Source organism: Sus scrofa, chromosome 3 (genome assembly GCF_000003025.6).
Source record: "Sus scrofa isolate TJ Tabasco breed Duroc chromosome 3, Sscrofa11.1, whole genome shotgun sequence".
Taxonomy (NCBI): domain Eukaryota; kingdom Metazoa; phylum Chordata; class Mammalia; order Artiodactyla; family Suidae; genus Sus; species Sus scrofa.
Genome location: NC_010445.4, coordinates 22,082,712 through 22,104,396, shown reverse-complemented (window position 1 = coordinate 22,104,396; position 21,685 = coordinate 22,082,712). Strand labels below are relative to the sequence as shown.

Below are 21,685 nucleotides of genomic sequence, written 5' to 3'. Positions count from 1 at the left end.
GTCCCTGCTTTGTGAAGTCATTCCTGCTTCTCTCTCCTCATTCAGGTTTAGACCTTTCCTTAAAGTGTTCGTTCACTGCCCAGGTCATTTTGATGGTGGCTTGGACTGGGATATATAAGTCATGGTAGTGGACAGGGTAGTGATGTATTGCAGAAGCTGAGTCAACTAGGATTGCTGGGGGATAGAATCTGGGTCTGGATCTATCAGTGTTTTATCAACAAGTGGAATCGTTTGTGCTGGTGACTTCATGAAATACTCAGGGGTGTATCTTCTGAAGATGAAGAAGCCTTGGCTTTGACCTTGGGCCATAAGCCTGGCTCTGCTTCTACCCCAAATCATCCTATTCCCTCTGTGGGGGCCAAATAAACCCCACTTCCCAGTCTATGTTTATAAGTAGCAGGTGTGTAGGACACATCCCAGTTTTACAAAGAAACTGTTTTGGGGAAAATGGGTTTGAGTTCTTTCATTATAGATGTATTGAATGATTTTAAAGTCGTTTCATGGGGAAAACACATTTTGTTCGCAGAAACTTAATATACTGCGTCTGATGGGAAATCATCAATTCTAGATAAGCAATGATGGTCTACTAACTCTGAAAAAAATGTATAAAGTAGCTGAAATGAAATGGGCAACTATCATGGTTATTCATCAAGCAATCACACAAGCAAACAGAAACAAAATAGGACCAATTTTACTTGGTTCTGTGAAAGAGGTCCATGGTGCTTTGAGAGATACAAGCAGGAATGTCACCTTGCCTGAGAGGTCAGGGAAAGTCACTGAGGCAGTAAGTTAACGAAGTAAAGAGGGAAAAAGAGCTTTGTACTCACAGAGCACGTGCAAAGGCCCTGTGGTGGAATGTTATATAGCAACTATGTGACACTGGAAGACCAACGTGGGTAGAGCAGAGAGAGCTATGGGTGAGTTCAAGAGTAGGACTCTGCTGACTTTGGCAGGGGTTTTGTCATTTATTCCAAGGCCACATTAGTGTCCCCACCACCCCCGACCTAGATAGAAATCATACTGGAGTGCTGACCCTTGTCTTGAGCCTCTGCCCACCACCGAACCTGATGATGGTTCGAACCCAGTGTGTCCTCCCTTCATGAAAACAAGTGGAATAAACTTGGCTTTGGGCTTGTCAGTCATTCTCCAAGGAACTTGATCACGGAGATGCATTCTTATAGAGCTGCTCAAGCCCCAAAGAGCTAATGAAAGGGCTTCTCCTCCCAGTAGTTGAGAACTAGACACTGATGAAAAGTAGGATAGGAGGGCAGGCCTTCCAGGAAACCCTCTCTATCTCCTTTCCTTAACTTTCTGATGGAGTGGCATCCACTTGCTGCCAAGTGAAACATCTACTCTTGTGGTTAAAAACCAAGGCCAGTGTTTTCTTGTATACAATGAAGTCTCAGAGGTAACAAACCCGACTGGTATCCATGACAATGCAGGTTCAATCCCTGGCCTCGCTCCGTGGGTTAAGGATCCGGTGTTGCCGTGAGCTGTGGTGTAGGTCACACAGCTCCGAAGACACCGCTCGGATCTGGTGCTGCTGTGGCTGTGGTGTAGGCTGGCAGCTGCAGCTCGATTCAACCCCTTACTTGGGAACTTCCATATGCTGTGCGTGTGACCCTAAAAAGCCAAAAAAAAAAGGGGGGGGGAAGAAATCTCGGTTTTGCAAGATGATTTTTTCTGTCTTAGGACAACCAGGGTGATGATTCAGAATACCCGGGAAAACATTTCCTACATGAACAGAGCATTTGTCTGGGCCCGTTATGGGCTTGAAGAAAAGGACGGTTTTATCTGCGTGCAACAAAATGTATCCCTTTATTTCCCGCAAGAGCCTGCAAATGCTTGTTTATGCCTGAATGGTAATCGCTCCCCACCACAGTTTGTTGATGAAAAAAGTGTTTCCAAGAGACCAAAAATTGGTCTCAGACACAGAGAGGAATTTCAGCTGACCTTGAACATGAGGAATGTAATCCCTGTGCCATAACCAATTAGCACCCGGAATGACTCAGAAATTACTTTCAAGCCTCTTATCTGGGGAAATTCTGAGTGACGGTAAAATCGAGCTGCCGGAATGGGGGTAATAGAATTTCATGGTAGGGTGAGCTTGGTGAAGTTACCCCACGTGGTAGGGTTCAGAACATTAGAGGAGGCTCTGCTTTTGTGGGGGCTTTTGTCTGGCTGTGGCCTGGCTGATGGGCCAGGAAAGGGAAGACTCCATTTACATGGTTCCAAATGGGTTTTCTGACAGTCTTAGAATTGTTTAATAAAAGGCTTACTATGTGCCATTTATTGATTTCAGTACTTTAGAAACAGTAACTCATTTAATTCACTCCTTACAGCCACCCTGACTGGTAGGTACTCTTTTTTTTTTTTTTTTTTTTTTTTTGGTTTTTTAGGGCCACACCCACAACATATGGAGGTTCCCAGGCTAGGGGTCCAATCGGAGCTACAGGGACCGGCCTACACCACAGCCACAGCAATGCAGGATCCAAGCCGTGTCTGCGACCTACACCACAGCTCTCAGTAACGCCGGATCCTTAACCCACTGAGCGCGGCCAGGGATCAAACCCGCAACCTCATGGTTCCTAGTCAGACTCGTTTCCCCTGCACCATGACGGGAACTCCAGTAGGTACTCTCATCATCCCCCTTTCTCTTTTACAGATGAGGAAAGGTCCAGAGAGGTTAAGCAACTCTCTAGCATCCCGATAACAAGCCAGTCATTGTCTTGCTTTGAGTTTCCCCAGAAACAGACTATCAGGGATTCAAGTGCAAGTGGTGTCTTTGGGAGGTGACCCCAGGAAGCATCCCAGAGTCATGGGGAGGTGAGGTAAAGAGAGGAAAGAAGCTGGAAAAGTATTTGTTAGCAAGCAAGTTACTCGTATAACTTGGGGTTTAATTAAAGCTGAGGTTTAATTTTGCTTCCACTGGGTGTAATAGAGAGTTTCCAGTCAAGGGGCAGGCAGCTGAAGCAGGATCCACCAGCAACCCTTCCATCGCTGGCTGAGGACTGTTTCCAGGGGAATGAACCCGCCTGCACTTTCAGCTTGGCCCGCTTGTGGGCTCTGCTTGCTCCTGCAACCAGGCAGTGAGCCTGCAGGCAGAGTCCCAGTTGTAAGCGGCAAGGGGCCCCAGGTGTAGAGAAGAGAAAGCCAAAAGGGGTCTTGGCAGAATATCTGGGGCCACATCTGTGCAGCGAAGCCTCTTCTCTTTGGGTGTTTTGAGAGCCAGATCTGCCTGGATGTGAATCCCAGCTCTGTCCCTTCCTTGCTGGGTGCTGAAGGCAAGGGACTTTATCTCTCTGAGCTGTTGATTCCCCGTCTGTGAAAGGGGGAGGGGGGGCGCATCACGGCAAGTCTGACCCCCTAAGGTTATGTGAGGAGCGAGTGAAGTGATGCATTTGATTTTTTGTTTGTTTGCTTTAGGGCTGCACCTGCTGCATATGGAGGTTTCCAGGCGATGGGTCCAATCGGAGCTGCAGCTGCCGGCCTTCGCCACAGCCACAGTAATGCCAGATCCGAGCTACATCTGCAACCTACACCACAGCTCACGGCAACGCCGGATCCTTAACCCACTGAGCAAGGCCAGGAATCGAACCTGCAACCTCATAGTTCCAAGTCGGATTCGTTTCTGCTGCGCCACGACGGGAACTCCGGAAGTGATGCATTTGAAACAGTGTCTGGCATGACGTGCCCTTCAGGTGTCAGGTCGTGATCATTATCATCTCCTTGAAATGAGTACAGAATAAACGAAGCTCTGGACCTGCTCCTTCTGGTCTTTGGAAGGGCTGCTTGGGGGCCGGAGAGCGTTTCCATGGACTCGTAGCCTCCTGAAGCCTCCTCCGTCACAGCTGGGGAGGGCAGTGTGGGAAGAGCCCCTTGCAGGGGTGCGGGGTGGGTGTGGGGGCAGGAGGATTTAGTTTAAGCCAGGACAGGCATTTGTCATCTGAAATGGAGCCCTGGAGCCTGGCAGCTGTGGCGCCTTCAATCTCCCCCAGCGCAGTCTGGGAGGAGGTGGGGCTCTTTGCTCAGAAGCGTATCTCTTTGCTTTTCTCTTTGAGCACCGAGTCCTAGGGCCCCAAATTGCAGACATGAAGGCAACCATTCGTGTATTCCTATTTCTGAAGGCCTATCCAACCCAGCCAGGAGAGGATAATTTAAATTGGGGCCTCTATTTATTTTATTTATTTTATTTTATTTTATTTTGTCTTTCCAGGGCCACACCCACAGCACATGGAAGTTCCCAGGCCAGTGGTCGGAATGGAGCTACGACTGTCAGCCTACACCACAGCCACAGCAACGCTAGATCTGAGCTGCATCTGCGGCCTACACTGCAGCTTCTGGCAATGCCGGATCCTTAACCCAGGGATCAAACCCACACCCTCATGGATCCTAGTCAGGTTTGTTACTGTTGAGCCACCACAGGAACTCTCTTGGGGCCTCAGTTTTAAAACATCTGCTCTTTGATGGAGGATCTGTGTGGCACGAGGCTGCTGAGAGCCAGACGACATTCAGAGGGACACAGGTCAGGGTTCTTGTCTTCCAAAGGTCACAAACCCAAACGTGTTTGGCATCTGGGAAAAGCTTGGTGCAAGACGGCAGGGCGTGGTGGTGATGGTGGTGAACTGGAGACCGGGTGTCCCTTCTAAAGGCACCGTGTCTGGAACGGATGATCCACCAAACAGAAGCAGGCTCGGCAAACATAGAGAACAGACTCGGGGTTGCCAAGGGGGAGGAGGGGGAATTGGGATGGACGTGGAGTTTGGGGTTGGTAGATGCAAACTATTACATTTAGAATAGATATAAGCAATGAGGTTCTACAGTACAGCACAGGGAACCGTATCCAGTCTCTTGGGATAAACATGATGGAAGATAATATAAGAAAAGGAATGTGTGTATATATATATACATACACACACATATACACACAGATACATACACATATATACAGTATACACACACATATATACATAACATAAAAAAAAAAAAAAAAAAAAAAAAAAAAAAAAAAAAAAAAACACACATATATGCATACATACACACATACAAAATACACATATACATACACATATAAACACACACACATATACACACATGTACATAAACACATTTATACACATATACACACATATACATATATACATACACATATACACACATATATACACACACATGTACATACAGGTACACACATATACACACATATATATACACATACACACATATACACATATACACACATGTACACACATACATATATACACATTTATACATGTACACACATACACATATACATATATACACATACGTATATACATATACACATACACATATACATACACATATATACATATACACACATACACACATATACACACATACATACACATATACACACATTTACATATATACACATACATATATACACACATATATACACATATACACACGTATACATATACACACATATACATACACATATATACACACATATACATATACACACATTTACACACACATACATGTACATATTGTATTATGTAATTATATATATATAAATATAAAATGACTGGGTCACTTTGCTATATAGCAGAAATTGCCGTAACATTGTAAATCAACTATACTTTCATAAAGTAAATAAACTAATAATAAAGGCACTGTGCCTTATGGAGGGGACCCCAGGTTGCCCTATCTGCTTCTTTAAAAGAAGCTGGGGTTCTCTAACAGATGTCAACTAATTTAAATATTAGTGCGGACCAGGCCAGTAGAGCCATTAGACTTCCGATCTGACATGGAGAAGCTGAGATAACATTCTGTCCTGTTCCGGCTCTTAAAACAAACATGCCATAGACTGGGTGGCTTCAACGACATTTATTTCTCACTGTTCTGAGATTGGATAGTCCAAGATTAGGGTGCTGGCAAAATCGTTGTCTGCTGAGGGCCAGCTTCCCGGTTCATAGCCCTCTTCTTACTGTGTCCTCGCGTGGCGGAAGGGGCAAGGGAACTCACTGGGGTCTCTTTTTAAGGGCGCTAATCCCATCCGCGAGGACTCCACTGTCATGACCGAATCCCCTCCCAAAGGCTCACCTCCAAACTCCATCACTTTGGAGGGTGAAGATGTCAGCAAATGAACTTTGGGAGGACACGAACTTTATAGGTCTATAGCATGTACCTTTAAGAAAGGTCATACATAGAGTTCCCGTTGTGACTCAGTGGTAACGAACCCGACTGGTATCCATGAGGTTGTGGGTTTGATCCCTGGCCTCACACAGTGGGTGAAGGATCCAGCATTGCCATGAACTGTGGTGTAGGTCACAGACATGGCTCAGATCCTGTGTCGCTGTGGCTTTGGCATCAGCCAGCAGCTGCAGCCCTAATTCAACCCCTAGCCTGGGAACTTCCATGTGCTGCCGGTGTGGCCCTCAGAGAAAAAAAAAAAAAATAGAAAAGAAAAAAAAAGAAAGGTCACACAAGTAAATTGAGATAGAGTATGGAATTCAGAGGAGGCAGGTTGCTTGCAAGACTGAGGAACGAGGCTGGTGGCTGCTTGCGGCTCCTTGAAGAGCGTCCAGTTTTTCCTCTGAGCAGTCACATGGAGAAATCGGGCAGTGTGCGTGCCTCACTCACACTCCACCAACAGGGGGTGCTGGACCTACAGGTGGATGGACGTGAACCTTGGGGCTGGACCCTAGACTGGGGACCAGGGACAGTCAGGATGTGGATCTTCACAGGACTGTGTGAATCGAGTGAGTCTGAGTCAGGATTCAAAAAAGGTGGGAGACCTGGTAATGAGGGGATGGGCAGATGGGAGGGAGGAAGGGACTGTATTTGGATCAGGACAGCCTGGGAAAAATCTCTAGGGACTGTAGGGTAAGGGTTTGGGATGATGGGAAAACATGGCCCCCCAAAAGCCATGCAACTTCTGTTCTAGGCTCTTTCCTTGTGTGCAATCTCCCTTATGATCTGGGTGGGGCCGGGGGGGTTGTTTGGTTTCGTTTTTGTTATTAAATTAATTTTTTATTAGGGTATAGTTGATTTACAGTGTTGTGTCAATTTCTGCTGTACAGCATAGTGACCCAGTCGTACCTATATTCTTGTTCTCATGTTATCTTCCATTGAGCTCTGTCCCAAAAGATTGAGTATAGTTCCATGTGCTGAAGAGTAGGACCCCATTGCTTTTCCATTCTACATATTATAGTTTGCATCTACTAACCCCAAATTCCCAGTCCCTCCCCATTCCCCCTTGGCAACCACAAGTTTGTTCTCTACGTCTGTGAGTCGGTTTCTGTTCTGTAGATGCATTCATTTGTGCCATATTTTAGATTCTGCAAATAAGTGGCACCATGTGATATTTGTCTTTCTCTTTCTGACTTACTTCACTTAGTATGAGAATCTCTAATTGCATCCATGTTGCTGCAAATGGCATTATTTTGTTCTTTTTTATGGTTGAGTAGTATTCCATCAGATATATATATGTACCACATCTTCTTAATGATGATCTGGTTTTAACTGCCCCCTCTGTGCCTTAACCCCCAGATCTGTCTCCAGTTCTCATGTCATTTCTTAACCCCAAACCCACAAATACAACTGCTTATTGGGTATTTATTTGCACTTGGTTGTTCCAGAGGCGCCCAAGTCTCACCATATCTTTACTACAAAATAACAGGACCAAGAATGCTCATAGCAGCCTTATGAGGAGACAAAAAAAAGAGACCACACAAATACCCAGAAACAGGAGAACGAATAAACATAAACAGTGGAGGCTTGGAGTTCCCATTGTGGCGCAGCAGAATGAATCCAACTAGGAACCATGGAGTTGTGGGTGTGATCCCTGGCTTCGCTCAGTGGGTTAAGGATCCCATTTGGCCATGAGCCGTGGAGGTTGTAGGCGTGGCTTGGATCTGGCATTGCTGTGGCTGTGGTGCAGGCCGGCAGCTGTAGCTCCGATTGGACCCCTAGCCTGAGACCCTCCCTATGCTGCGGATGTGGCACTAAAAAGCAAAAACAAAAACGAAAAACCCTGAAGCCTTCTCAGCAGTACAAAGAACAAAACCACTGATTCATGTAGGAAAATGTGTGAATTTCAAGACCATCATGGTGAGCCAAAGAAGCCAGGTGGGAAAGACGACACACTCTCCAGAGGAAAACTTAACATTCTCACAGTACTTCTGACACCAAGTGTGTGGGTTTCCCACGCCAAGAAATTCTCCAGTTCTCTGTGGACACCAACCAGGTGTCCTACAATTTAATGCAATTATGACACGAGTTACCCAGCGTTAGTGAAGACCCCACGGTTTAAGGGCTGAGTCCTCCAAGGCAGCCCCTCACTTTAGACTCTAATCATAAATATTCTGGCCTTTCTATTTTTTCTGATTTTTGTAGCATTGGCTGAGGCATCATTCCAGTGCTCACAGCAGCAGCCTCTCCCCTTGAAGACAGACATGGGCCTCATCCATCCATGTATCCAACAAAATATTTAGCTGGAACTATGCTAGTTGCTGGGGAAATGGCAGAGAAGGAGGCCTATTCTCTGCCCAAGGGAGGTGTCCAGTCTGCCGGGGAAAATAAGTGAATAGATGGGTATCATCCAGTATAAATGAGAAGTGAGGTGGCTGAAGGGAGCCAGTAGGACATCAGATCCAAACAGAGGGACTCAAGGAAGGTTCCTTCAAGGATGTGAAAATGTGGAGCAGGGAATAACTAGGTTGGCCAAGGGGAGGGAACACTGTTGCTATGGCAACAACAGCAGGTGCAAAGGTCCTGAGGTGGGAGGGATCTGGGACTCAAGGATGTGAAAGGAAGATGAAGCAGGGTTGCAAGGAAGAAGTGAAGAGGTTGCAGAAGCAGGTAGAGCCCCATCCTACTGGGCCCTCTGGACCAGTGAAAGCACAGGGTCTTTGCATGAAAAGCCATTGGAATGGATGGGCAATGAGGTCCTACTGAATGGCACAAGGAAATCAATGTGATGGGGTCCCTTTGCTGCACAACAGAAATTGAAGAAACACTGTAAATCAACTATAATTTAAAAAAATGGGGAGTTCCTGTCGTGGCTCAGTGGTTAATGAATCGACTAGGAACCATGAGGTTGAGGGTTCGATCCCTGGCCTTGCTCTGTGAGTTAAGGACCCGGCGTTGCCGTGAGCTGTGGTGTAGGTCAAAGACGTGGCTTGGATCTAGCATGGCTGTGGCTGTGGTGTAGGCCGGTGGCTACAGCTCCGATTCGACCCCTAGCCTGGGAACCTCCATATGCCGTGGGTGCAGCCCTTGAAAGACACACACACAAAAAAAGATGGGTCACTACCATAGCATTTTAAGCAGGTGTTGACTTGGTTGAATGTGAAGAAGTGGGAGGTCATTTTGGCTTCATGGAAAGCCCAGTGGAGGGAACCAAGGTGATGCTCCAGGTGAGAGATGATGACAGGTGGTGATGATGGAGATGGAAAGAAGAAGGAATTCTAGAGACAGCGAAGAAGCAGCAGTGACTGTTCCTGGGGGTGGGGGAGACATGAGGGGTACAAGAGAAATGGCGGTACCAAGCTGGCTTCCACCTTGGATGTTGGGGCCATGCTTTTCACTGATCTGGGACCATGAGCTGCAGGAAGCACAGCTTGCAGCCTGTACATGCATTTGAGCATGGACCAGGGTCTCCTCCAGCTCTGATGATGTTTTCTGTGTGTTTCCCCCTCCAGAGGGCCAAGATCGGTCAGGGGACCAAGACTCCCGAAGAGAAGACGACCAACACCATATCCAAGTTCGATAACAACGGGAACAGGGACCGGATGAAACTGACTGATTTTAACTTCTTGATGGTGTTGGGGAAAGGCAGCTTTGGCAAGGTATGGTATGGCTGAGTGGTGGCACCTGTTTGGGAAGGGATCACTCACAAGGCAGGCATGCTTGCTGTTCATGTGGGGCTCACATTCCAGGGAGGGAGTGGAAGGGAAATAGAATCCCGTGTTAGGAAGCGGTGTCACAAACAGATCAAGAAGGCACCCTCTCAGACCGAGGAAGTAATAAACTGAGACCTGAAGGGTGAAAATGAACCAGCCAGCCATTCAAAGAGCTAGGAAGGAATGTTTGCAACAGAGCAAGCAGCAAGTGCAAAGGCCTGAGGTAGGGAAGGGCTTGGCACATTCTAGGCGCCATCAGACGGTGTTGGGGGCAAAGGATCCTGAGCAGGGGGAGGTTGTGGATGTGACATGGCAGGATGGGAGGTGCCTGATGTTGCGGAACCTTGGGAACCATGATAAGGAGTTGGGCTTTTCTTCCCAGTGCGATGGGGGAGGCATCGACAGTCTTAAGCAGAGATGTGACATGATCAGATTTGCTTTCGGAAAAGCTTGATCTTGCAGCTGAGAATGAAAATGGTTCTTTTCAAACAGCAGCACAGTTGAAGGATGACCCTGGGACTTGTCGAATGATTTGGGCTGTTTTTATAGATACCAGAAGATGCGGTTTTACTGAAGTTGAGATTGTGTTATAAGTATTCCTGACTCGTTTAGTGTTGCTTTGAGTCTTGTGAAACCCTGTGTGTGCCACAAATATGGCTCATGTAAATCGCATGCACAAACTCAGGTGTGCAAAAACTGTCAAATTTCTTGCCCACCTCTGTAGCTTAAGTCAAAAAGCCGGGAGTTATCCTTGTCTCCCCTCAACCAAGCCGTGCAGAAGCCACGCCACGGGTGAGTCCAGACACCCGTGGACTGGAGAGAATACTGTTGCTATGGCAACAGCAGCAGGTGCAAAGGTCCTGAGGTGGGAGGGGTCTGGGACTCAAGGAAGTGAAAGAAAGATGCTCCTCCAAAGCATATCACAGATTCACCGAGTTCTCTCCATCTTCACAAATGCAGCCCCAAGAGCTACCATACAATACATCTGGACCACTTTGGCCATTCCTGATGGGCTGCCCTGCTTCCACTCTTGTGCCCTGTAATTCCTATACTTCCTTTGAGCCGCCGTCGTTACTTTGAAAAAGGTACATTAGGTCGAGTCACTCCCTTACTTAAAACCGTCCAGTGGCTTCACGCATAGAATAAATGCTGTGTTGCATTCTTGGCTTACGCCTCTCTCGAAATCCAGATTCATCTTCTTGGCGGGATGCGTTCTTTTCTTTTCCTCTTCCCCATCACCCACTGTGCTTGGACCGCATGGAGGCGCTTTGAAACATACAAAGCTCCTTCCTCTCTGAGAGCTTTGGTGATGCTGTTCCCTTTATGCTTGGCACAGCTGGCACTTTCTTATAATGCCCATCTTTCCTGAGATGTCCCCTCTCCTGAGAAGCCTTCCCTGACCACCTCTCAAAGAGCCACTCACTCGTTCTCCATTATATGTAACTCTCTCATCGCACCTGTCACTGGAATATTCTTCTCTTGATTGGTTGTTGATTTGTCTCCGCCTCCTAAGATCTGAGCCCCACAAAAGACCAGGGGCTTGGCCCTGTTGGCCATGTACTTCCAGGGCCCAGACTGCAGGGGCCACAGGTCCATCCATCTGCTGTGATGGAATAAGGAATCCGAGGTGCTGGCCCACGGTGTGAAGGGGCTTGGCATGGAGTGGAAATAGAGGGTAGGAACATTAAATAAAGGTTAGATAATAAGCAGTGGGGAGGGGAGAGGTCCAGGCCAGTGTGTGCTTTTCTTTTTGTCTTTGTGTGTGTGTGTGTCTTTTTTAGAGCCGTACCCGTGGCCTCTGGAGGTTCCCAGGCTAGGGGTTGAATCGGAGCTGCAGCCGCAGCCACGCCAGGTCCGAGCCATATCTGTGACCCACACCACAGCTCACAGCAATGCGGATCATGGCAATGCTTAGCCCACCAAGTGAGGCCAGGGATTGAACCCGAGTCCTCATGGTTCATTACCACTGAGCAATGACGGGAACTCTTTTTGTCTTTTTAGGGCTGCACCTGCGGCATATGGAGGTTCCCGGACTAGGGATTGAATCAGAGCTAGAGCTGCCAGCCTCTGCCACAGCCACAGCCACACCAGATCTGAGCCATGTCTGTGACCTACACCACAGCTCATGGCAATGCCGGATCCTTAGCCCACTGAGAGAGGTCAGGGATCGAACCCGCAACCTCATGGATACTAGTCGGGTTCGTTACCGATGAGCCAGGATGGGAACTCCCCCAGTGTGTGCTTTTTGCCAGTAGCTCTGAGCAGCCTGGCAGTGGAGAAGTAGCTGGTGGATTTGAGCTAAGGATGGGAAGAGCACAGTAATAAGAGGGTTAAGGATTCTTGGAAGAGGAATGCCCATTGCAGATCCAGCAGAGCCTGTTTTAGTGGGTACTCAGTAACGTGTGCTGAATCAATGAATAAAAAACGGCATCCAGACTGGAGCGGAAGCAAGGCCAAGCAGGAAGAGGGCTTTAACCTGTAGAGAAAATAGGAGTCCATGGATGAGAAACGAGTGGGTGAAGCCAAGAGGTTTAAAATGCTAGGAAGGCGTTCCCATCGTGGCTTAGTGGTTAATGAATCTGACTAACATCCATGAGGACGCAGGTTCGATCCCTGATCTCGCTCAGTGGGTTAAGGATCTGGTGTTGCCATGAGGTGTGGTGTAGGTTGCAGGCATGGCTTAGATCCTGTGTGGCTGTGGCTGTGGTATAGGCTGGCAGCTGTAGCTCCGATTCGACCCCTAGACTGTGAGCCTCTGTATGCTGAGAGTGTGGCCCTAAAAAAAAAAAAAATAAAGCTAGGAACCCTAGGGACATTTAGATTTTCCATGATGGGATGGTTTCCATGATGACAACGAAGAATAAGGCCTCAATGACAAAGAGGCTCTAATAAGAAAGGCTGTCGGGGAGTTTTAAAAAAATTAAAATTATGCTTTTAATAAGCTGTGTATCCACATGGTTCATAATTAAAATTATATGAAAAGAATCAACACTGAGAGGTCTTGCTCCCACCCAAGTTCACAACTTTCTGTACCCCCTTCCCTGCTCCTGCCCTCCCTGTGTAAACAGTTGTGTTAATTTATTTTATTTTATTTTATTTTATTTTATTTTATTTTTTTGCCTTTTTGCCTTTTTTAGGGCCGCTCCTGCAGCATATGGAGGTTCCCAGGCTAGGGGTCGAATCGGAGCTATAGCCACTGGCCTACGCCAGAGCCACAGCAACGCGGGATCCAAGCCGTGTCTGCAACCTACACCACAGCTCAGAGCAACGCCGGATCCTTCACCCACTCAGCAAGGCCAGGGACTGAACCTGCTACCTCATGATTCCTAGTCGGATTCGTTAACCACTGCGCCACGATGGCAACTCCAGGTTGTATTAATTTAATTTGCATTTTTTCCAGTTTCTCTCTGCTAATTTAACAACGATAAAAGCTGCAGGTTTATTCTGGTCCTTGTTGCCTCAAAAGTTAGCATACGACACACACAGGTTTTCCCCCTCTTGATGGCTCAACTGTACAGGTTGCAGGGGTTTGGATGGCGGAGTGGAAGTTCTGCAGGGTCTGGCAGGAAGGATTGGAGTGGAGGGGTGGGGAGAGAAATGGGAGAGTGGGTCTTTGGGGAGCAGTGAGGGAATGAGAGCGACTAGATCATATATTTCCATGGAAACTGCTGTAATAATTGAGAGTTCTGTTCCCGTCGGGGGATGCGGCATCAGATAAATCACAGGAGGAAAGCCACAGTATGTCACGAGAGCCAACTAGAAGCACAGAAACACTCTGCAATCCTTTCAAACCTAGAGCAATCCTTTGCAACTCGTGGTTTTGCCAACCACGGTTTTAAATGAATGTGGTTTTGCCGTTGAAGGCCCGATGTTTACCATTTTGCCGTCTGGGAGGGTCTGTACCTCAGCCCCCTTAAATGGAACAGCACGGCAGCCCGTGATCACACCTCTTCAGAAGAGGAAAGCAGTGGCCCTGGGGGTCATCTGTTCACACCTCCCCTCCCCTCGGCCCACTGTATCACATCTGGCCCAGAAAACCATGCTCTTAAGCCCTGTAGTAATTTGTGGAGTGACACAAGTGTTTTGCTAAGACCTGTGAAAATGAAATAAGGGGCAGAAGCAAGTGTGAAGGCCGTTGAGGTGCAAATGAGTTAACCCGTTTCCAAAACGTTAACAAGAGTGGTTTGGAGTTCCTGCTGTGGCTTGGGGGTTAAGAACCCAGCAGAGTGCCTGTGAGGATGAGAGTTCTATCCCTGGCCTCGCTCAGTGGGTTAAGGATTCGGCCTTGCTGCAGATTGCAGCATAGGTTGTAGGTGTGACTTGGATCTGGCATGGTTGTGGCTGTGGCCAGCAGCTGCAGCTCCGATTCGACCCCTGGCCTGGGAACTTCCATGTGCGGCAGGTGCAGCCTTAAAAAGGAAAAAAAAAAAGAAAGAAAACCACAGTTGGGAGAGTTTGCTTTCCTGACCACATGAGAGTGTTTACCTGGGAGGCTTATCACCCCAGGTCAGGGCCTCCCGGCCTGTCTGGTTTCCCTGGAGATGGGTGCCTTCCAGCACTTTTGTTACAGGGCCTTTGCATGTATTATTCATTTGTTATGTAAGGGGTGTGTTCATAGTTTTATCCTTCACTCTTTCTTTTCGATGATTTCTTGAACCTTTGACGTCAGCTTTGCCCACCTTTACTCCTTTTAAGAATTCAGCTTCTGTGGTTGAGCCATTTCTGCAGTTAAAATTGGGCTCCAAATATATAAATTGGGCAGGCATGCGCCGTCCAGACTGAGGATGCAAGAGGAGCTTAGAAAATAAACACAGCAGGTCCCTGATAAGTATATGCACCGCACACCTACAACTTTACGTTACACTGTAAACCTGATTCTCCTAATTCGGAAGTCAGACCATCCTAAATATCCATTAAATGTTTAATTGATGCTAATCTCACTTGCCTTCTGAGACTTCAGATGTGCTCGTGATAATGATTTGTATGATCCAAGTCTTTTTAGAAAATTATGCTGGGAAGTATGAATGAGGGCTTTCTGATTAATTTTTTGCACTCATGGACTCTTGCTTATATATAAAGGGGTAGGTGGGGGTAGGGGTGTTGGGAGGGCAGGTCCATGTTGGGGTAGACACAGACCTAATATGAAGAAGCTCAGCCCCAGCAGCACAAAAGATCTATCATAGAAAAAGATCGGTAATAGAAAAAAAAATGAAAATAGCCCAAATGTTCTTCAATAGTGCAAAGATTGGAGTTCCCGTCGTGGCGCGGCGGAAACGAATCCGACTAGGAACCATGAGGTTGCAGGTTCGATCCCTGGCCTTGCTCAGTGGGCTAAGGATCCGGCGTTGCTGCGAGCTGTGGTGTAGGTCGCAGACATGGCTCGGATCTGGCGTTGCTGTGGCTGTGGCGTAGCCCGGCAGCAACAGCTCCAATCGGACCCCTAGTCTGGGAACCTCCATATGCCACGAGTGCAGCCCTAAAAAGCAAAAAAAAAAAAAAAAAAAAAAAAATGAGGATTAAATAATATACAATGGTTTGGATACATTCAAAAGAATGAGGCCTTTCTCTCTCTCCTATCTCTGTCTGTCTACCCTCATGGACAGATACCCATGACAGTATCAAGTAAAAATAGAAGCAAATCACAGAACATTACGATCAGTAATATAAAATAAATAGTACATAGAATAATTCTTTTATGTGATGGACTTATGATCCCTACTCTCATTGAACTTCCCTCCAACATGTATTATGAAAAGATTTAAAAGTACAGAAAAGTTGAATGTGCATTGACAAAGAATATCCACAATACCCAATACCTAGATTCTACAATTAGCATTTGGGTGTAAGTGCTTAATTACATGCCTCTTCATCTATTTGTCTCTATGTCAACCCATTTTTTAATATATTGCAAACCAACACGAAAACATCGGTACCTTTGACCCCTAAGCTCTTCAGCATTCATATCACTTAACCAGAATTCAATATCTGTTTTTGATCATTTCGAAGGGAAAATTTACATACAACAAGATGCACAAATAAGAGTATCATTCTGGGACTTTTGCCGAATACATACTTAACCCAATGGGAGTATGGACTTTAATCCAAAAAAAAATCATGCTCACAGATAAAGTACAACTGTGATGTTTGCTGTGTGCCATAAGAGCCTGCAGGAGTGGGACTGGCCCTCGCCGAAGTCTGGGAGGGCTTCCGTGAGAAAGTGGCTCTTGAGCGTTATGCAAAGGATGAGTTAACCGGGCGAAAGAGGAGAGAGTAAATGGAAATCTCAGAATGTCTGCTCTTCCTAACCCCATCCCAAGCCGGGTCCGGTTGATCCTGTGGCGGCCAAACACATAACTCCTTTAATAGTTAGGGTGGATTCAACCGCCATAACAAATAGATCCCTAAAACTATACTGGCTCAGACACAACAGAAGTTTAATTTTCATTCATGTAACAGTCCAAGATGGGTGTTCCTGGCCTCTCCCACGCTCTCCATATGGTGGTTAAGGGACCCAGGTTCCTTCCGTCTCATACAGCTTGATCAATCCCTACAGCCTTGTTTTTGTCTATACTCAGAGGGTGGAGTGGGAAAGAGAGTACAGAGAAGGTACAAGCTGCTTCTTAAAAGCCTTGGTTTGGAAATGGGACCCATCACTTCTGCCTACACTCTGTTACAGAGGATTTAGTCACATGGCCATGCCTCAGTGCAAGGGATGCTGGGAGAACAATTTTGGTGGAAAGACAGTGGTCTCAGCCATCCTTCCTACTTTTCAGCTCTGGTTGGAATTTTTCTTGGTGGCACGAACGACCTTCTGACTTTTCCCTTTAGCACTCCCAGCCCTTCATGTTCTACAAACAAAAAAACTTCAAGCTTCTCTTCTTGGTGACATTTCCTTGTGTTCAAATCATGGAACATGCCAGGTGTTAGTGCTGCTTTTCCTGAAGCCTAGCATAAGCCAAGAATAAATCAAGTAGGAAGAAGTCAGCAGCTTATGAAATTAAAAGGAAAAGTGAGAAGTCCTTAGAGACTGAGTGCCCAGGTATTACATTTATCTCTTCAAAAAGTCCCATCCAGGTCCGTTGCTCTATATGCATGGAAGATGATAAAAAATAAAAAGCCAAGAGGTGAGAGACAAAACCATTAAGTCTCTTCTTCTGGTGTTTGACTTTCCTAGAATAATGCCCAAGAGGTTCATGATATTACCAGCCTGCGTGCCACTAGGGAGGCCACTGAGAGTTAGTGAGCCAGTGGCCCCTTCCTCTCGAGCGCCCCAGTCTATGCATTTGTCTGCCACTCTCCAAGGTGCTGAACCCAACTCCCTGCGCTCTAGATTCAGACTGTACAACAGGATTAAATATAATCTTGGCCAAGTTTTCCAACTATTAGCTATTCAGGCACTTGCCTTTTTTTTTTTTTTTTGCCATGGACACACCTCCTTTATACTATCTTAAATATTTTCTTTAAGTTGAATAATTGACTTCCTTTTCTTCTTCTTAGCATTGCCTTAAGCAATAAGTATGTGGAACCACAAGCTTGATCTACTAGTTATCTATTTATTTTAATATACCTTAGGAGAATTTGTTAAAAGAAAAATCAATCCTGGCCTTGTATTGCCACGGGGACAAGTACCACACTGTATGAAAAGCTGCCTTAAAGATCTTACACTCACATAACAATTTGGTACTTCAATTACCATTGTATTTCCAAGACCATGACGTCTTTCGCTACATTTTATTGTGTATATCTGGAAGGAACAGAAAGTCTCTGATCTTTCCTCCCCCCTGTATCTTTTCCTTTAGATGAAGAGCAAGCTCAACATTTCCTGTATCCCTAAAAATGTTTTCCGTGATCTCCACTCTGCCTTCTCTGTCCTTTACCCGCTGATTATATCCGGAGAATCAAACCGCGTTTTTGGGACTTGCCGCCTCCACTTCCTCCCTGCCCACCTGTGCCTTATCCCTTTGCACTGTGACTTGGACCCTCAGCATCTTCTGAATCACCTTTCTCCCAGGTCATCAGTGATCTCTTAGATCTAACTCTCCAGGTCTGAGCACAAGGCCTGGTGGCTGCTTAGGACAGCAGAGGGCAGACGTGAGGAAAAGGAATTGGGATTCAGATTGGAACTTATTCCCAGGAGAAGTTAGATCTTTTACAGTAACTTCCCACTGACAGGCACAATTAAGGATTTGTTCATTCAACAGGTATTTATTGAGCATTTAGTATGTGTATTTCTAGGTGCAGAGGAAATGGCTGTGAACAAAACAGACAAAAATATCTACCTACATGGGAACATATGTGCTTGTAGTGGCAGTGGTTGTGATGATGCTAACACCTAATATTTTGAGCCCTTACTACAGGGCAGGCTTTATTCTAAATGCTTTGTGTGTCATGGCTCACCCTTATGGTGTAAGGTACTTGCTGTAATCCCCACTTTACAGATGAGAAATGAAATGCACGAAGTTAAAATAACTTGGTGACGTCACACTGCTAGTGGCATCTACAGATTAAATTTTTTTCAGTCCCACCTATGGCACGCAGAAGTTCCTGGGCCAGGGATTGAACCCACACCACAGCAGTGCTCCAGGCCACAGCAGTGACAGGGTGGGATCCTTAACCTGCAAGGCCACCAGGGAACTCCTGAATTTAGCTTAGATACTTAGGCTTTTGATTGCTGGATACTTAACACTTGCATTTCTAATCTCAACCGTGGTCACCTCATCTGTCACAAACATATTCTAGAAGGCTATCATTTTTCCCCTCCTATCTTCTCATTGCCCCCTCTCTTCTCTTTCCTTCTGAGTGTAAGCAGAGTTCGTGTGCCTTGTTTTCACTCTGAGCCTCTGCCATTAGACAAACTGCATGCCCTTCATGACAGAGGCTCTAAATTTTTCTGTTCTCCGTCTTTTTTTTTTTTGGTCTTTGCTAGGGCTGTTCCTGCGGCATATGGAGGTTCCCAGGCTAGGGGTCTAATCAGAGCTATAGCTGCTGGCCTACGCCACAGCCACAGCAACTTGGGATCCGAGCCGCGTCTGCAACCTACACCACAGCTCACAGCAATGCCGAATCCTTAACCCACTGAGCAAGGCCAGAGATTGAACCCGCAACCTCATGGTTCCTAGTCGGATTCATTAACCACTGAGCCACGACGGGAACTCCTGTTCTCCGTCCTTCTCTATGCATGTTGATTTCCTATCTATCTCTGTGCAAAGGCTTGTTGGAACTGTAAGCTATCAGCCCGGTTTCCTGGGAGGGTTCTTGAGCATGAACTTCACTCTTCTGGCTTCTTCCCTTCTCATTTTCTCAGCAGGCTTCAGCCCGTGGGGTCCTCCAAGTCTTGGAAGCATGTCTAGTGTGTGTGGCAGCTCTTCAACTGGTTCCCTTTTCCCATCAACCTCTATTTCTTTTAACCCTCACCAGATCTGTCACGCATCCCCTCCCTCTGCAATTCCACCTGCCCATCTCGATTGCCTCCGACTTTTATTGAGCCCATCCTCATTGCCAGGGACCATGTGATGGATCTACATGCATTACATCATAATAATCCTCACCACAGCCCTGCAAGGTAGTGACAGATCTGAACCCCTCATATGAGACTTCTTTGGAAGTTGTGAGTTAGAGAAGTTGAGTGACCTCCCCAGGATCACACAGCTGGGAGGAGGCAGGACCAGGACTGGAAATCAGCTTTTGTGATTCCAGTTGCCTCCTTCCATCTCTAATAGTGCTTTTCTCTACTTTGGGGTCCACTTGTCTCCACCCACCTGCTAGTCTTTTCTTTATCGAAACAGATTCAAAACTGCTGTGGAGCCTTTCGTGGATTCCTCCTTATACCATGCACAAAAGTTAAAAACCAGATCTTATGACTGCTTTGGCAGAAGGATGCATACATTAAGATTGTCTATTGGCGTTCCCGTCGTGGTGCAGTGGTTAACGAATCCGACTAGGAACCATGAGGTTGCAGGTTCGATCCCTGGCCTTGCTCAGTGGGTTAAGGATCCAGTGTTGCCGTGAGCTGTGGTGTAGGTTGCAGACGCGGCTCGGATCTGGTGTTGCTGTGGCTCTGGCGTAGGTCGGTGGCTACAGCTCCGATTCAACCCCTGCCTGGGAACCTCCATATGCCATCACTTTCCCCTTGTGAATCTAAAAGAAATGAACACACTTTCACGAGCCCCTGCAAAGATCCTGGTCCCCGGTGTACTTAATGCCCTGGATGCGGACATCAATGCTACAACAGCACAGCCCTCAGCAACCTTCAAGCTGTCTCCACCAAAGCCACGCGGGTACTGAACTCGTGTGCGCTTTGCATCTGGGCACAAGAGAACGATCCCAAGGTCCCAGCCCCAGACTTCAGTGTCTTCTGCAGGCTCCAAGTGCAGCACTGAATTACTGTAGGAAGAAATTGCCTGAGGAGATGAAAAGACAGTTTAGTTCATACCAGTAACAAAGGCCTTTTCTAAAGTCTCGGAGCTCCCGTTGTGGGCGTCTAGCCTAATTTTAATCTCATTAGTGGTATGGATTCACACGCATACATATACGTCCATACATTAGAGGTGGTTATATAATCCTGCAGACAAAAGCTCTTCCCTTTACTTCAACCTGCTTTGCTATCTTCCTGCACCATATGGTGAGTCTTTTTATCACATGGTTCACAGATAGCTCAAAGGCTTTGCTACCTGTTCCCTTAATCCTCTTCCAGAGAACCTTTTGACTTTTGCTGTCTGATCTTGGATTCCTGCCTTCTCTTTGGTTCTATCCCAATTATGGCACCTTCCTCCCAGCACCCCCGTCTTTCGTACACAATTTTGATTGCCGTGTGTTTTTGCCAACTCATCTTCCCCGGTCACGGGGAGGCCCTTCCACTTTCCAGATTCCTCCAGGTCTCCCATCAATGATGAGACTGACTGCTTCTCGGTAGCCCCTACGTTCGCCCCTCCGAAGAGAGTAAATCACAGAGCCAGAAAGCAGAAGGGTCTGTTTTCCCCATAAAAGTAATTCTCCCAAGGAAAGGGAACTATCTGGAGTGCAAGTTTTATTTTCGAGCCAGAGGGAGTAGATGGGGGGTTTATTGGAAAGAAATGGCAGGCTCTGTGTCCCTCCCAAGATCCCAAGGCAAGAAGTGCACTTGGGACAAGAAAGCTTCTTTGAACGCAGCCATCATTGTCTGCACCTTGGGGACCCCCTGGGCTGTCATCCTGGCTTTTGCTGACATCTCTCACTGTGGTGGTGCGTCCTCACTGCCTCCCTCAGCCTTATGTCATTTCTCAGTTCTCAACGTCTGATTCCCACATCTAGAAGAGCTTAGAATTGTAAAGTCCCAGGAAAGAGGGACTGGCGGGCCAGTATGGCTCGGGGATCCTGTGATCCACTTAGCGGCAGCCAAGGGGACAGGTCACTTTTCCTGCCATCTGTTGGAAAGGACAACAGGAAACGGATGCTCTGAAAAGCAGAAGTGGTATGGGCAGTTCCTTAAAGTGAAGGAAGCAAAGACTGGCCTGTCTGGTTCCCTTAGTGTGTATTTTCTTCAAAACAGTGACTCTTGGGGAGAAATCATACAAAGGGAAATGTAGCCCTCTGACGCAGGGCCAGATAGAGCCTATTAACATGGAAACTCTGTCTCAGGTGATAAAGCATGACCCCGGGTCCAATTATTGTGCTGTCATAGCTCACCCTCTCCCTATCCATCTCCACCGCGTCTTTGCGAGCTTTTTCAGAAATTCAAGCCCTGTTCAGACGATTCTCTGTTTCCTAACAGCATAGCCCATCGTCGTTTCTACAGCAAACATGATAGCAGGTACTGT

The 21,685-nt window shown here is 46.8% G+C and overlaps 1 protein-coding gene across 2 annotated transcripts in view; it reads left to right on the top strand.

Annotated features, from left to right (window-relative positions):
• PRKCB (protein kinase C beta) overlaps positions 1-21,685 on the top strand; it is a 388,402-nt gene that overhangs the window by 279,232 nt on the left and 87,485 nt on the right. For both annotated transcript variants that reach the window (XM_021086460.1, XM_021086459.1), the window contains exon 9: positions 9,690-9,836. In XM_021086460.1, coding sequence (XP_020942119.1) covers positions 9,690-9,836 — 147 coding nt within the window. The remainder of the gene's footprint in view (positions 1-9,689; positions 9,837-21,685) is intronic.